Genomic DNA, 16,575 nt, shown 5'->3' on the forward strand with positions numbered 1-16,575 from the left:
ATAGTGACCTGGAACTCGCTTCCTATGAGGGTGGTGGTAGTGGAGACATTCAATGATTTCAAAAGGAAATCCGATGGGCACTTAAAGGAAGTAACCTTGCAGGAACGTGGGGGTAGAACGGGGGAATAGGGCAGACTGGATTGCTCAAAAAGGGCTAGCACAGGCTCGATGAGTCAAGTGACCACATTCTGTGTGGTTATGACTCTATGTTCCTTTCACCAAGCTTAGTATCAATTGTTCCTCCAACCTTCATTGACTCCACTTTCTTTATTGCATGACCTCCATTCCTCGGTTGCTGTTTAATCAACGTCTATTGTGCTGCCGCTACTTTTCAAACGTTTTTCTGGTTTCTGCACTGCCCCCTACCCTACTCCTTCCAAAAACCTGGCTGTGTAAACCATTAGAAGCTAAGAATGAAGTTCAGTGAGATTATTGAATGAGACGGATCAAACCACTACACTCCCTTCACCTTGTCTATGGAGCTGTGTTCACTTGCAGGCTATAAGGATCATTGCTTGGATGTCTTATCATCTGATTTCTGAACTTTCTCCCCTGACTTTTTTCCCTTCCTCTGCTTGTGGTCCTTCCCATGCTTGGGTATGATCCCATGAAATAAGGCCTTGGTTCATGCTGGTGTTAGTCATGGCTCAGTGAGTTAGAATTCCTGCCTCTGAATCAGAAGGTTGGAGGTTCAAGCCCCACTCAAGAAACTGAATTAAATTATATAAATTAAATCTACTTTCCTGTACTGATGGAGTGCTGCACTGTTAGAGGTGCCAGCTTTCAACTTGAGATGTTTATCTGCCCTCCCTGGTGGACATGAAGATACCAATGCCCAGGCAATACTTGTCCCTTAATTAACACTACTAGAACATGTTATCTGGTGATTATTAGATTGCTATTGCTGGAACATGTTTGTGAGCAGTTTGGGTGCCAACACCTCAAAAGAAGTTAAAGTAGGTGTCGGGTATTCTGAGGTTGTGAAAGACATACAGGTAAATCTTTCTGTGAGGAAGACATGATTGGTGAAGTGATTGGTCTACAGTGAAGAGTATGTGGGGAGTCAGGCATCTCACTGAAACTTCCTGAAGTAATCCATTCATCATCTAGCTTGAACCTGTCTCCATCTGATGTCTATATAGCCAGCATGGTGGCACTATGGTTAGCACTGCTGCTTCACAGCGACAAGATCCCAGATTTGATTCCTGGCTTGGGTTCCTGTCTGTGTGGAGTTTGTACATTCTCCCTGTGTCCGTGTGGGTTTCCTCCGGTGCTTCGCTTTCCTCCCACACTCCAAAGATGTGCAGGTTAGGGTAATTGGCTGTGCTACATTGCCCTTTAGAGTTAGGGTAAATATGTGGGGTTTTGGGGATCGGGCCAGGGTGGGATTGTTGTCAGTGCATGCTCGATAGGCTGAATGGTCTCCTTCTGCATTGTAGGGGTTCTGTGATTCTATGATATACATACACACCCTGCCGATGTGACAGAGATCTGGAGGGGAAAACCTGACTGTATTTGCAGCAGCACTGAGACTAATTGTGGCATCACTGTTACTAAAAGAAAGCATACAGGTCGAGCAAACGATTAGGTGAATGGTATGTTGGCTTTCATTGCAAGAGGCCTTGAGTACAGGAGCAAGTGTATCTTACTGAAGCTGTACAGAGCCTTGGTGAGACCAAATCTGGAGTATTGTGTGCAGTTTTGGTCTCCTTACCTAAGAAAGAATATACTTGGCATAGAGGGAGTGCAGCAAAGGTTCACCAGACAATTTCCTGGAATGGCAGAATTGACATATAAGGAGTAATTGGATTGACTGGGCCTGTATTCACTGGAGTTTAGAAGAATGAGATAGAATCTCTTAAAATGTATAAAATTCAATGAAAATCATAGAACCCTGCAGTGCAGAAAGAGGCCCTTTGGCCCATTGAGTCTGCACCGAACACAATCCCACCCAGGCCCTACCCCCATATCCTTACATATTATACCCACTAATCCCGCTAACCTACACATCCCTGGACACTAAGGGGCAATTTCTTAGCATGGCCAATCAACCTAACCCACACATCTTTAGACTGTGGGAGGAAACCAGAGTCCCTGGAGGAAACCCACACAGACACGAGGAGAACATGCAAACTCCACACAGACAGTGATCCAAGCAGGGAATCGAACCCAGGGCCTTGGAGCTGTGAAGCAGCTGTGCTAACCACTGTGCTACCGTGCGCTGCCCTGACAATTCTGACAGGACTGGATAGAGTAGATGCAGAGACGTCATTTCCTCTGCCTCAGTGGGTGTGGGTCTTGAACATGGGGGGTCACAGTCTCAGGATATGGGGTAGATCATTTAGGACTCAGATGAGGAGAAATCTCTTCACTCAGAGGGTGGTGAACCTGTGGAATTCTCTACCATAGAAAGTTGTGATGCAGATCGCTGAATGTATCCAAAAAGGGAATAGGTAAATTTCTAGGCAACTCTGTAGTTGTCAAGGGGTATGGGGAGAGTACAGCAGTATAGCGTTCATACAGAGGATCAGCCCTGATCATATTGAATGGCAGTGCAGGCTTGAAGGGCAGAATGGCCAGTTCCTTCTCCTATTTTCTTCGTGTCTATGGCCACTTAGCCTGAGGTCAGCTATTACAGCAGAGACAAGTTATCATGATCTATTGTGTCTCTGCCCACATTTCTTTGTTCAACGTGTAATATTCTTCTCATTTGCTTGCAGACTAGATTGGGATATTTCCTGTGCTGAATATTGAAGAGAAACAATATGAGCTGTTTCAGTTGTAAGATTCACAGGATAATCTGCCAGTCACGGAAGAATTCCCACCGTGTTTGATCCCATCAAATAATATCGTATTACATATCCAGCAGTAAAGCATTGAGGATGAATGCCAGCACTGAAAATGTTACCAATCCTTTCTTAGGACAGACCTGTGACTATAATAGAGCATGTGAGGACACCACCTTGGGACATATTTGTAACCAAAGCTGTGCCCACCACTTTCAGCTACCAGTCTTCTCCAGCGCAGCTAAAGTCCGAGTAGGGATTACCATCCTTATTTTCACTATTTCGGCCATCTGCAACCTCGCGGTTCTCTGGACGACCACGCAGAATCGCAAGAGGAAATCTCACGTCAGAATTTTGATCTTGAACCTGGCAGCTGCAGACCTCCTGGTCACTTTCATCGTGATGCCTCTGGATGCTACCTGGAACATCACGGTGCAGTGGCAGGCCGGCGATCTCGCCTGTCGACTGCTCATGTTCCTGAAGCTGATGGCGATGTATTCCTGCGCCTTTGTCACCGTGGTGATTAGCATAGACCGTCAGTCTGCCATTCTAAATCCTCTGGGCATCAGCGAAGCCAAGAAGAAGAATAAGATCATGTTGACTGTGGCTTGGTTATTGAGCATCATCCTGTCCATTCCACAGGTAAGAGTGACTTGGTAAGTGTGAGTGCACGTCACATTGTTGCTCGAGCTTTGTTCTGAGGTGCTCCTTTTAGACTGATTGAGTAGCTGCACTCAATAACCAAAGGCTTTGAGTTTGACACTACAGAGAGCATTGTGAGACAGTTTAATGCTCTATTATGCAGTGGGATTTGTCAACTTCCCATTCAGAGAAGAACAAAATTGGCAAACGCCCAATGTTCAAATCAAAACGATATTCCAAACTGTTTCTACAGTCAGAGTCATACACTGCAGAAAAGGCCCTTCAGCCCATCGAGTCTGCACCCACAATATCTACCACTGAAGGCACGCTCATCCCATTTTCCTGCACTTGTCCCATATCCTTGAATGTTACAATATTTCAGTGCTCACCCAAATTTTTTTTAAAGGTTGTAAGGCTTCCGGCCTCCACTACCTTCCCAGGCAGTGCATTTCAGGTTCCCACCACCCTCTGAGTGAAAAATGTTTTCTTAAATCCCCTCCGAACCTCCTGCCCCTAATCCTGAAACTGCACCCCCTCGTGGTTGACCAAGGGGAACAGCTGATCACCCTGTCCATCCCTCTTAATCTTTTACACCTCAATCATGTCACCTCTCAGCCTTCTCTGCTCTAAAGAAATCAATTCAAACCTATTTAGGCTCTTTTTATATGTCAAATGCTTCATCCCAGGCAACATCCTGGTGAACGTCCTCTGTACATCCTCGAGCGTCCTTCCTATAGAGAGATGAACAGACCTGCACACAGTCCTCCAGCTGTGGCCTAACCATCAGCAACTCCAACATTACCTCCTTGCTGTTATACTCTACACTGATGAAAACAAATGTCCCATATGCCTTCTTACCTATTCTATTCAAGTGATCTGCCAACTTCAGGGATCTGTGAATAATTACTGCAACATCCCTCTGTTCCTTTGAGCTTCCCAATGTCCTACTATTCATTAAATACTCCCTCGTCTTGTTTCTTCATCCAAAGTGTATCATCTCGCACTTAGGGTTAAATATCATCTGTCACTGTTCTGTCCATCTAACCAACCCATCCATATCTTCCTGTAACTTACAACCACTATTAACTACCCTACCAATCTTGGTGTCATTGTTTATCATTCCCCCCACATTTTCATCTATATCATTTATATATATAACAAACAATACTGATCCTTGTGGTACACTGCTGGCTGCTGGCACCCACTCACTTGAACAGCCTTTTACCACTATCCTTTGTGTCCTATTACTAACCCAGTTCCTGATCCATCTCGCCAAGTTTCCCTGAAATCCAAGTGCTTCAACCTTCTCAATCAATCTCCCATGTGGGACCTTGTCAAATTACATCAATGTCCCTCATACACACACTTGGTCACATTTTGGAAAAATCTAGCAAATTTATTAGGCATATTCTCCCTCTGACAAAGCTATGCTGATTATCCCTAAGCATTGCTGCCTCACAACACCAGGGACCTGTGTTCAGTATGTGGCTTATGTCACTGCCTGTGCGGAATCTGTATGTTCTCCCTGTGATTGCATGGGTTTTCTTCTGGGTGCTCTGGCTTCCTCCCACAATACAAAAATATGTGTTGGTTAGGTTCATTGACCATGCTAAATTCTCCCTCTGTGTACCCGAGTAGCCGCTGGAGTGTGGCGACTAGGGGATTTTCACTGTAACTTCATTGCAGTGTTAATGTAAGCCTACTTGTGACACTAATAAGTAAGCTAAACTTGATTAACCTATGCCTTTTCAAAGGGATATTAATCCTCTCCTTCAGAATTTTCTCCTACAGTTTCTTTACCACTGACATGAGACGCACCATCTGTAATCTCCTGGTTCATCTCAACCACCTTTTTTGAAAAATACCACTTACTTAGCATTTGTAGAGACCTCCAAAATGACTGTCTGTCCAGCAGCTACCCTCACAGTTCCCCAGGAATCTCTTGACTCAGTTCTTCGAACTGTCAGTCGTGACGGTCCTTTGCATACTTAAACAAGATGTGACAGTAAAATTTCCCATTGGGAACACTGTACAACTTGGCCCACGTGATAGATGAAGTTTGGGATCTGTTTCCATCATTGTATTTTTCCATCAGGCAACATCCTGCACGTTCAGCTCGAGACTGAGAATCTCGCATGCAAGATTTGTTCGATATTAACCATCCTGCGCTTAAGACAGATTAAGACAAGAAATGTTTTTCTTTATAAGAAGTGTTGTCTTTATGAACAGAGGTGTTTGATTTCAAAGTAAATGGGGATGAGAAGATGAGAAGGAAGGCGATACGGCCAATACCTGCCTTTCCAAATGCCGATGTAAGATTTGAACTTGTTTTAAACAATTCTTTTCTTTTCAATTTTCCGCAGCTTAAAGTGAGAGATTTTAGTGCTGGAGAACTTGGGTATTCTGTGACAACAGGGATAATAAGCTCAGGGATAAGCACTATCTGCCCTGATTAAGCACACGTTAGAAGCAACATAAAGCCCCTCTACACTCACCAGAAAGCAGTCCTAGGCTGGCTGCATCAGTAATTAGCTGCAGAATACAGCTCCTTCTATGGTGTATCCTGGGATGATTTGATTTGATTTATTATTGTCACATGTATTAACATACAGTGAAAAGTATTGTTTCTTACGTGCTGTACAGACAAAACATACTGTTCATAGGGAAGGAAAGTTGAGACTAGTGTTACAGTCATAGCTAAGGTGTAGAGAAAGATCAACTTAGTGCAAGATAAGTCCATTCAAAAGCAGCTGGGAAGAAGCTGTTCTTGAGTCAGTTGGTACACGATCTCAGACTTTTGTATCTTTTTCCCGACAGAAGAAGATGGAAGAGAGAATGTCCAGGGTGCGTGGGGTCCTTAATAAGATGAGAGATTTGCCCTATCAAAATAGTCTGGGTTTATATTCCATGAAGTTTGGAAGAGTGATGGGGTGACCTTATTCCAACATTGAAGATCCTGAGGGGGGCTTGATAGGGTAGATGGTGAGATGTTTTTACTGGTGGCAGGGTCTCAAACATGGGGACATAGCTACAAGATAAAGGACTGGTTATTTAAAAAAGGGGTGGTGAATCCCTGGAATTCTCTGCCCCAAAGGGTAGTGGAGGCTGAATCTTTAAAAGTATTCAAAGTGGAGGTAGGTAAATATTTGATATGCTGGGGAATAGTGAGCTCTGGAGAAATGGCACAGAAAAGGAGTTGTGGCCAGCAGAGGTCAGCCCTGATCATATTGAATGGTGGGGCAGGTTTGAAGGGCCTGGTGGCCTACTCCTGCTTCTGTTTCTTGTGTTCTTGTGCGTACCTTAAACCCACTAATGCACCCATGTGATATTGCTCAATGTCCTCTCCCAGGAGATGAAAGGGCTGAAACTATTCAAGTGTAATTCATGCAGTCACATCAAAGAGAGTTTCATTTAATTTGGACCTACAGACATAAGGAATAGGAGCAGGGATAGGCCATTCGGCCTCTCGAGCCTGGTCTGCCATTCAATAAGATCATGGCTGATCAGTTTGTGTTGAGTTCCACGTTCCCCATCTTCCCCAGACATCCTTGATTCTCTTACCCAATAAGAATAAAAGGCCTATGCTATAAGAGCAAGAGAAACAGGAGCAGGAACTTTCTTCTCCTACCCCCTAATCTTTCATATCCTCAGAATGAGTTACAGTCTGACCCTTTGTATCATCCAGTCTGTGAAGTACTGCCTTTTTTTTTTAGATGAAGTTGCTTCCAGAAGTACCAATAGTTCAGATATTCAAAGGACTATTTTTATAGTTTGCAAAGAACATAGAAAATGCAGCATAGAAGAAATACTGAGCAAGGTCCCACAGCTTGGAGATCCTGGGGTAGATTGAGTTAGTGTAGGATGAGATGCTTGAGCATTGATTTAAACACTGCAGCCCTGATTTTACTGACACGCCTGCCCCGATTCCGGGATGGACGAGTTTCACAGAACAGTATTCTCCATTGGCCTCGAGCACAATATTACAAGCAGCCGTGCTGGTAAAATTCCGGCATGTGAGAAGCTTGTTGTATTTTTGGATCAAGAAGAGAATGTTTGACAGAACTTTTTTGATTTGGTTTAATTTATTATTGTCACATGTATTAGTATAAAGTGAAAAGTATTGTTTCCTGCATGCTATACTGACAAGGCATACCGTTCATAGAGAATGAAAGGAGAGAGTGCAGAATGCACTGTTATAGTCAAGAGTAACAGAACTGCAAAATGAAGAGAGAGAGTTGGGAAAGGTTAGGAACTGGCCTTTCCAGATAAAGGAGCAGCATATAAACTAGGTTTGAGCTATCCAGTGAACAAGAAGCTTTACTAGAATAAGAAAGGCTCCCGAAAACTCCAATTTAATCAACGAAAGAGGCTTAACAAAATCAATGGAAATTTACTTTCAGATGTTCAGGTCAAACACCGGATTATGTTTTAAAAGCAGCGTTGAGATTGTTCTGTGAATCGGTATCGTTGTAATTCATGATAAAACAGTTACCCCCACCTCTATGCATGATTGAAACCAGTTACGTCTCTAACCATTTCCAGGTTTAATGAAAGGTTGTCAATCTGAAACTTTGATTCTGTTTCTGTCTCCACAGGCACTGCGCAACCAGTTGAGCATTTGCAGCATTTTATTTTTATTTAAGGTTACAGGAGGGCTTTAATGTTGCCAGCAATGTGGTTTTTTCACTTCAGTCTAATGTACGGCAGTTTAATTCCAGTAGTGTTGCTCATAATGCACTCATTTCCAACAGGGATTCTCAAATGAGTCAAACCAAAAGTGAAGAGACTCTCACAATCCTTGTGCCTTCTTCACAGTTAAGAAAGCATTTGTATAAATATATTTTGCACATTTATGTAGAACATGTCACAACATACCAAAGCATTTCAGTGACAATGAAGTAGATGTCAAGTGTAGGTTCTAATGTGGGGAAACACAGCAGCTGATTCCTAAAACACAAACTCCCACAAATAGCATTCAGATAGATGACCAGATTATCTACAGTGGATATGTTGCTTAAGGAATTTTATTTTATATTCATTTATGGGACATGGGCGTCGCTGGCTGGCTAACACTTATTGTCCATCCCTAGTTGCCTTTGAGAAGGGGCGGTGAACCATCTGTTGGCAAAGACACCTGAGAACTCCCCCTTCTCTTCTTTAACGAGCAATGTGGGATCTCTTACACTCACCTAAGATGGCAGGGTTTAATAGCTAAATGGCACAGTGATGAGCACTGTGCCAGGGACCTGGGTTCAATTCCAGCCTCGGGTGACTATCTGTGTAGAGTTTGTATATCCTCCCGATGTCTGCATGGGTTTCCTCCAGATGCTCTGGTTTCCTCCCACACTCCAAAGATGTGCAAGTAAGGTGGATTGACTGTGCTAAACTGCCCTTCAGTGTCAAAAGATGTATAGATTAGGTGGATAGGCCATGCTAAATTGCTCCTAAGTATCTAAAGATGTGTAGATTAGGTGTATTGGCCATGCTAAGCTACCCTTTAGTGTCCAAAGATGTATAGATTAGGTGGATTGGCCATGCTAAATTACTCCTTAGTTTCTAAAGCTGCAAAAGTAAGGTGGATTAGTGGAGTAAATATGTAGGGGTACAGGGGTAGGGCAAGGGTGAGCCTGGGTAAAATGCTCTTTTGGAAAGTTGGTGCAGACTTGATGGGCTGAATGGCCTCCTTCTGCACTGTAGGGGTTCTATGAAAGACTGCGCCTCTCACTTAGTACTGCCCTGAAGTGCTTTCGGTTCTGTGCTCAAGCCTCTGCGTTGTGACTTGAACCCACAATCTTCTGTCTCAAAGGCAAGAATGTTATTATTGAGCCAGGTCATTGACACTCTTTGGCTGGTATTGGGACAGCAGTGCTGCTGCTCTCTCCTCCATGGTTCAGCTGAGTTTATATGCCATTCAGACCTGAAAGGTCTCCAGTTCAATCCTTAGCCTGTGTTGATATCTGCAGGTTTGGTATTGCGAGAAAAACAATTGAGTTCAGCACCACAGGTGACAGAAGATGGAATGACTTAATGCCACCTGTCTTTATTATTTGGAAATTGTAGCTTTTGGTTTTTTTCAGCTCACTCACTGCGACTCTGAACTGAGCATTGCTGCAGTTACAAATTACACTGATAGATTTCAATTACAGAATACTAGTTGACCTTTGGGGGGCAGGGGGGGCAGCATGGTGGCACAGCGGGGATTCACTGAGACATAGGGGGCAGCACAGCGGATAGCACCGGTGAATCACAACACAAGGGATTCCTGGCTTGGGTCACCGCCTGTGCGGAGTCTGCACTTTCTCCCCATGTGTGCATGGGTTTCCTCCAGGTGCTCTGGTTTCCTCCCACAGCCCTAAAGACGTGCTGGTTTGTTGCATTGGCCAAACTAAATCCTCCCTTAGTGTACCCGAACAGGCGCTGAAGTACGGCGACTAGGGGATTTTCACAGTAACTTAATTGCAGTGTTAATGTAAGCCTTTGAAGTAAACTTTAAACTCATGATTTATAAGGAATAACAGGCCTTGTGCACCTTTGCAGCCTCTGTATCTCATTTAACCCTGTGCCTCTGGCACTGTAAAAAATCTCACAACACCAGGTTAAAGTCCAACAGGTTTATTTGGTAGCAAAAGCCACTAGCTTTTGGAGCACTGGCTGCCCCTTCGTCAGGTGAGTGGGGGTTCTAATGACAAACAAGTCAGATAAAGACACAACCTCGATTTACTGAATAATGATTGGAATGTGAGGTCTTTACAGATAATCAAGGCTAATCAAATTCCTATCATTATTCTGTAAATTGAGTTTGTGACTTTATATGCCCTGTTTGTGATTAGAACTCCCACTCACCTGACGAAGGGGCAGCGCTCTGAAATCTAGTGGCTTTTGCTGTCAAATAAACCTGTTGGACTTTAACCTGGTGTTGTGAGACTTCTTACTGTGTTTACCCCAGTCCAACACCAGCATCTCCACTTCTGGCACCACCCAGTGTTAAAACCATCCCTTTCCTTCTCCATAACATCAATAGCTTACATCGCCACCTCAGTCCATCTGCTGCTAGAAACCTTCCAGTTTGCGTAGGGGTTCGCTAGAAGATTGCAAAAGGCCAATGACGGACATGTGGACAGGAGAGCAGGGTGGTGTGTTGAAACGGCAAGCAACAGGAAGGTGTGGGTCCTGCTTGCAGACATCCATTGTTTGACATCTTGTTTGATATCCATTTTCCTGATTCCCCATGTATATATATAGCCTTAGGCTATAGTGCTTTATAAATATATGTTATCCTTATTTGGTAAAGAACAACAAACCTTTTGTATATTGCAGCAGCTGCAGTGCATGTTGTAAGTTAGCTCTGTCTACACCTCCTGCTGCCTCAGCAAAGCTGCCAACATAATTAAGGGCCCCATACACCCCTGACATTCTCTCTTCCACCTTCTTCCTTTGGGAAAAAGATACAAAAGTCTGAGGTCATGTACCAACTGATTCAAGAACAGCTTCTTCTCTGCTGCTGTCAGAATTTTGAATATACTTACCATGCATTAAGTTGGTCTTTCTCTACACCCTAGCTATGACTGTTGCACTACATTCTGCACTCTCTTGTTTCCTTCTCTATAAACTGTATGTTTTGTCCGTATAACACGCAAGAAACAATACATTTCACTCTATGTTAATACATATGACAATAATAAATCAAATCAGATCAAATCAAAATCACTGCTGTCTCATAACGCCAGAGACACGGATACGATTCCGACATTGGGTCACCGTCTGTGCAGTCTGCACGTTCTCCCCGTGTCTGCATGGGTTTCCTCCGGGTGCTCCGGTTTCTTCTCACAGTCCAAAAGATGTGCAAGTTGGGTGCATTGGCCATGTTAAATTCTCTCTCAGTTTACCCGAACAGGAGCTGGAGTGTGGCGACTAGGGGATTTTCACAGTAACTTCATTTCTGTGATAATGTAAGCCTACTCATGATACTAATAAATAAACTCTAAACTTATAAAAATCAAGCAAATCTTATCTCAAGCTGAGGTACTAGAATATTTGAACCCAGTGGTTGTATGAAACTTTTTTGTGTCAGGTGAATTTTACCCTGGATCTATTATTTGATGTGGAGATGCCAGCGTTGGACTGGGGTAAACACAGTAAGAAGTCCACAGTAAGAAGTGGAGAGTTCTCTCCACTCACCTGATAAAGGAATGGTGTTCTGAAAGCTTGTGGCGTTTACTATCAAGTAAACCTGTTGGACTTTAACCTGGTGTGGTGAGACTTCTTACTCTATTATTTGACCCAGTTATTTGAAGAGACTAGAGAAACTGATTTTATCTAATAACTAAACGTTAAAATTAGGTGACAATGTCACATGTGCTGCAGATAACTGTTTTCACCGGACTTCAGTTTTGATTTGTCACAGCCCTTCTGACTAGAAATTTATTTTTGTGTGACAGCTTTAGGCAGCTGGCAACATGTACAAAGATGCATGCATTACAAGTCATGCGATGCAGAAAGCAGCAATCCATAACACGTTATTTTTTACTGAGACGGTTGAGCTACTTGGGAGCACTATGGAACAGTGCATTTGCAACTTCACTTTCTGTTCTAGATTGTCCTGTTTCACACAGTGAGTATTACAGAGCCTCAGAACTTCACGCAGTGTTCCACGATGGGGAGCTTCCAAGCACACTGGCAGGAGACTTCCTACAATATGTTCACTTTTGTTTTCCTGTTCCTCGTGCCACTGGTGATCATGATATTCTGCTATTCCCGAATCCTGATGGAGATATCAAAGAGGATGAACAAGGAAAATTGTAAGTTGAATATTTAGATTTTTACTGTAATGAAATTAAGGCTCATGCCGTAGCTGCCTACTGTAAGTCATCCTTTCTCAGAATATCAAACCTGTGCAGTTTTTTTTAATTCATTCACGGGACATGGGTGTTGCTGATTGGCCAGCATTTATTGGCCATTCCTAGTTGCCTGAAGGCAGTTGAGAGTCAACTGAGAGGTAACTGAGTGTGTGGATGAAGGTAGAGCAGTGGATGTCTTATACATGGATTTTAGTAAGGCGTTTGACAAGGTTCGCCATGGTAAGCTCATGAAGAAAGTAAGGAGGTGTGGGATAAAAGGAAATTTGGCCGATTGAATAAGTAACTGGTTCTCTCATAGAAGACAGAGGGTGGTGGTGGAGGGAAACTTTTCAGACTGGAGGCCAGTTACCAGCGGTGTACCACAGGGGTCAGTGCTGGGTCCTCTGCTATTTGTGATTTTTATCAATGACTTGGAAGAGGGGACTGAAGGGTGGGTCAGTAAATTTCCTGGTGACACCAAGATTGGTGGAGTAGTGGATGAGGTGGGGGGCTCTTGTAGGCTGCAAAGAGACATTGATAGGATAGGCTGGGCCGAAAAGTGGCAGATGGAGTTTAACCCTGATAAGTGTGAGGTGATTCATTTCGGTAGGACAAACTTGAATGCAGATTACAGGGTCAACGGCAGGGTTCTGAAGAATGTGGAGGAACAGAGAGATCTTGCGGCTCATATCCACAGATCTTTGAAGGTTGCCACTGAAGTGAATAGAGCCGTGAAGAAGGCTTATAGTGTGTTAGCGTTTATTAACACGGGGTTTGAGTTTAAGAGCCGTGGGGTTATGCTGCAACTATACAGGATCTTGGCGAGACCACATTTGGAATATTGTGTGCAGTTCTGGTCACCTCACTATAAGAAGGATGTGGAAGCATTGGATAGGGTGCAGAGGAGATTTACCAGGATGCTGCCTGGTTTGGAGGGTAGGTCTTATGAGGAAAGGTTGAGGGAGCTGGGGCTTTTCTCTTTAGAGCGGAGGAGGATGAGAGGCGACTTAATAGAGGTTTATAAGATCATGAGGGGAATAGATAGAGTGGACATGCAGAGACTATTTCCTCGGGTGGATGTAGCTGTTACGAAGGGGCATAACAATAAGGTTCATGATGGTAGACATAGGAGGGATGTCCGAGGTAGATTCTTCACTCAGAGAGTGGTTGGGGTGTGGAATGCACTGCCTGCTGTGAAAGTGGACTCAGACACTTTAGGAACTTTCAAGTGGTTATTGGATAGGCACATGGAGCACACTAGAATGGTAGGGAGTGGGATAGTTTGATCTTGGGTTTGGACATAGCTCAGCACAACATCGAGGGCCGAAGGGCCTTTACTGTTCTATGTTCTAACCACATTGCTGTGACTCTGGAGTCACATGTAGGCCAGACTAGGTAAGGACGACTGATTTCCTTCCCTAAAGGACATTAGAAAACCAGGTGACAATCACAATGGTTTCATAGTCATCAGTAAATTCTTAATTCCAGATCTTTTTTATTGAATTCAAATTCCTCCATCTGCCATGGCAGGATTTGAACCCAGGTCCCTAGAACATTAGCTGAGTTTCTGGATTGAGGGTCCAGCAATCATACCACGAGGCCATCGCCTCCCCAGATCCCACAATCTCTCCCAGTCCTCACAATTTTTTAGACTTTTTGATTCGACCAACAACTTGCTGATTTATTTCAGCTTCTCTCTAATACATTTGATCTGAAAGGTGACCTGTATTAAGAGGCTTCCTCCGCAGAGAAAATTATTTCTGAAACTTTGATATATTGTTTCTCTTCCTACACCTTGTGGTGCACATGAGACAGACTGTCATCTGTTCCCAAAGTGAGTTTTACACGGAACACATTGCTAGCCTGTCATCAGGAGCTTAAGGGGCGCCACTCCACATCAAGTATGGCTGACCAAGAGCTTCCCCCATTCCTACTGTCTGCTGTTGGCATGTTGAAATGATTTTGAAGGTTGACAGACTTTAGCCAAGCTTTCCTTGGCCATCAGGGGGTGGGACTGTGACCCAGGGCTTTTGACTCAGACATTACCCACTGTGTCACAAGACCTCCCCCGGTGAAGGTGGTGCAGAATCATATTATTTTGTTTTGTGTCCTCTTCCAGTGTCATCAAAAGAAGTGCATTTAAGGCGATCAATAAATAATATTCCAAAGGCACGCATGAGAACTTTAAAAATGAGCATTATCATTGTAACCTCCTTCATAGTTTGCTGGACTCCATATTACCTTCTGGGACTTTGGTACTGGTTCTCCCCAGAAATGCTTTCTGAAGGAAAGGTCTCTCAAACATTGAGCCACATCCTATTCATTTTTGGCCTCCTCAACACAGTGTTGGACCCCATCACCTATGGACTTTTTACCATCCATTTCAGGCAGGGCTTACAGCGCTGCTGTCATTCTGCTAAGATGGCTTCCAACTCAGATCTCAATTCCACACTGACCGGCTCATTCAGATGTTCCGCCTCGTCCTTTCGCCTCAAGAGGTCCACTGCGCTTGGTCAAGAAGGTGTAAGATCAGTCAGGGAGAATGAGCCTCAGAGCAGAGGCAGTTACTGCAGCAATGGTTATCTTGACGTATACAGGGATGATGCCAAGAAAAATGCCAACCCAACTGCAGATGTCTGATGACAATCGCCATATAATATTGCAGTACACAACAGGACTACTGCATTAATGGCTTAGGTGGAGTGTGCATACTTCAACTTTTCCAGTTCTCCTCATAGTTTTCCCATTAAATTTCCAATTCTTGGCCTTGCAATTTTCTTTCAAAAGCAAGTTGTTTCTCTACCTGCAAAAACTAGTGACAATGGCATTTCTTTTCTTCCTTGATATCACGTGGTGTTCCGTGTATTTATATGGAATCATTGTCAGATATGCTTCAGATATGCTTCAAAACTCTTCAAGGTATCAGGTAACACAAAGCCCTGAAATTCCAAATGTTTGCATTGGCAGAAGGCTACTTTCAGCTTTTCTGATTAAAGAAGGATAATATTTGTCAGAAACTCATGATCAGAGAGAAATATCTGACAGTGGCATGTTTGAGAATGGATAAACCTCAGGACCCAAGCCAAGCAACGGCATCTACAGAATTAGATTTACTGACCTATTGGTAGCAGGACACCAGCCTCTGCAGCAAACACTGACTCTTCTGACATGTTTAATGGATAAGATTGATTGTTGAAGTTGGCAAGAGTACAAAGAAATGGACCAAGAGGGCAAGAAAGGCACCTTTATTTGGTGTGACCGGAATGACAAGTGGAAATGTATTTGTGCTGAATATTCTGTTCCTTCCTCGTCAAATTTTAACTTTTACTTCTATAGTTGGGAAGTTAACAAGGAACAAAATTGTCCTGACTGCTCAAAAGAGCCTCAGGTTGATTTGGTATTGCTGACAAGAGCAGACCGAGATATACTCCATGACTGTTTTATTGCACTCGTTCTTAGATTACCATACATTGTGATATATTACACACAGTGTACAGAATACAAGATGCAGTTGTGATATATTACAGTGTACAGAATACAAGATGTGTTGAATATGGCATTGTGATATATTACACACAGTGTACAGAATACAAGATGCAGTTGTGATATATTACAGTGTACAGAATACAAGATGCGGTGAATATGACATTGTGATATATTACACACAGTGTACCGAATACAAGATGTGGTGAACATAGTCCAAAATGTTAACAAACAAGTCTTGCGTTTGGTTTGTAGTAGCCTTGAACAATGGTGGCTGATTTAGAAGCTAATGATTTGTTGTTGCATAGTCACCTATCTTGGTTTGTCTTAGTTTCATTAAGTGTGCTAGTGTTAGTTTAATCATTGCTGCTGACCCGATCATTAAGGATCGGGTGAGAAAGATATCTTTATTAGCCTTTTTGTCTTAACACCTGTCCTATTCGCAATCTTCTCTGATGAACACCAAGTCTCCAGCAATCCAAAGCCAATTCCTACCACCCATGATTTACTGATTGGGCTCTGACCTTATTTCAGAGTATGTGCAAGAACTCAATTCAGCATGCTCCATGCAAATAAGATCCTGGTGCAGAAATGTTGAGTTTCTGGAATAGCTTCACTCAGTCTTAAGCCTGATCAGTTATTGATGATATTTTTCTTTGCAGAGGGAATCCGTTATAGGACGGAATTGGGGGATTTAGGGCTTCTTTTTGGAGGGGTTAGGGTTTAGTTTTGAGGCAATGCTTGAAAGGAAAGCCTACAAAACTTTAAAAATAAAATTTTAAAAAAGCAAGGGTCAGAGCTGTGAAAGGGGACCAATGGGCTGGTCC

At 43.3% G+C, this 16,575-nt stretch overlaps 1 protein-coding gene across 1 annotated transcript; it reads left to right on the top strand.

The window, feature by feature from the left end:
• The first annotated feature begins 2,882 nt into the window (after positions 1 to 2,882).
• Positions 2,883 to 14,905, top strand: gnrhr4 (gonadotropin releasing hormone receptor 4). Its single transcript, XM_080214426.1, has 3 exons — positions 2,883 to 3,428; positions 12,022 to 12,226; positions 14,385 to 14,905. Exons 1-3 carry the CDS (start codon positions 2,883 to 2,885, stop codon positions 14,903 to 14,905), a joined length of 1,272 nt encoding a protein of 423 aa, XP_080070552.1.
• Positions 14,906 to 16,575: the final 1,670 nt, after the last annotated feature.

This window comes from Carcharhinus amblyrhynchos, chromosome 28 (genome assembly GCF_965287045.1).
Source record: "Carcharhinus amblyrhynchos chromosome 28, sCarAmb.v2.hapA, whole genome shotgun sequence".
Lineage (NCBI taxonomy): Eukaryota > Metazoa > Chordata > Chondrichthyes > Carcharhiniformes > Carcharhinidae > Carcharhinus > Carcharhinus amblyrhynchos.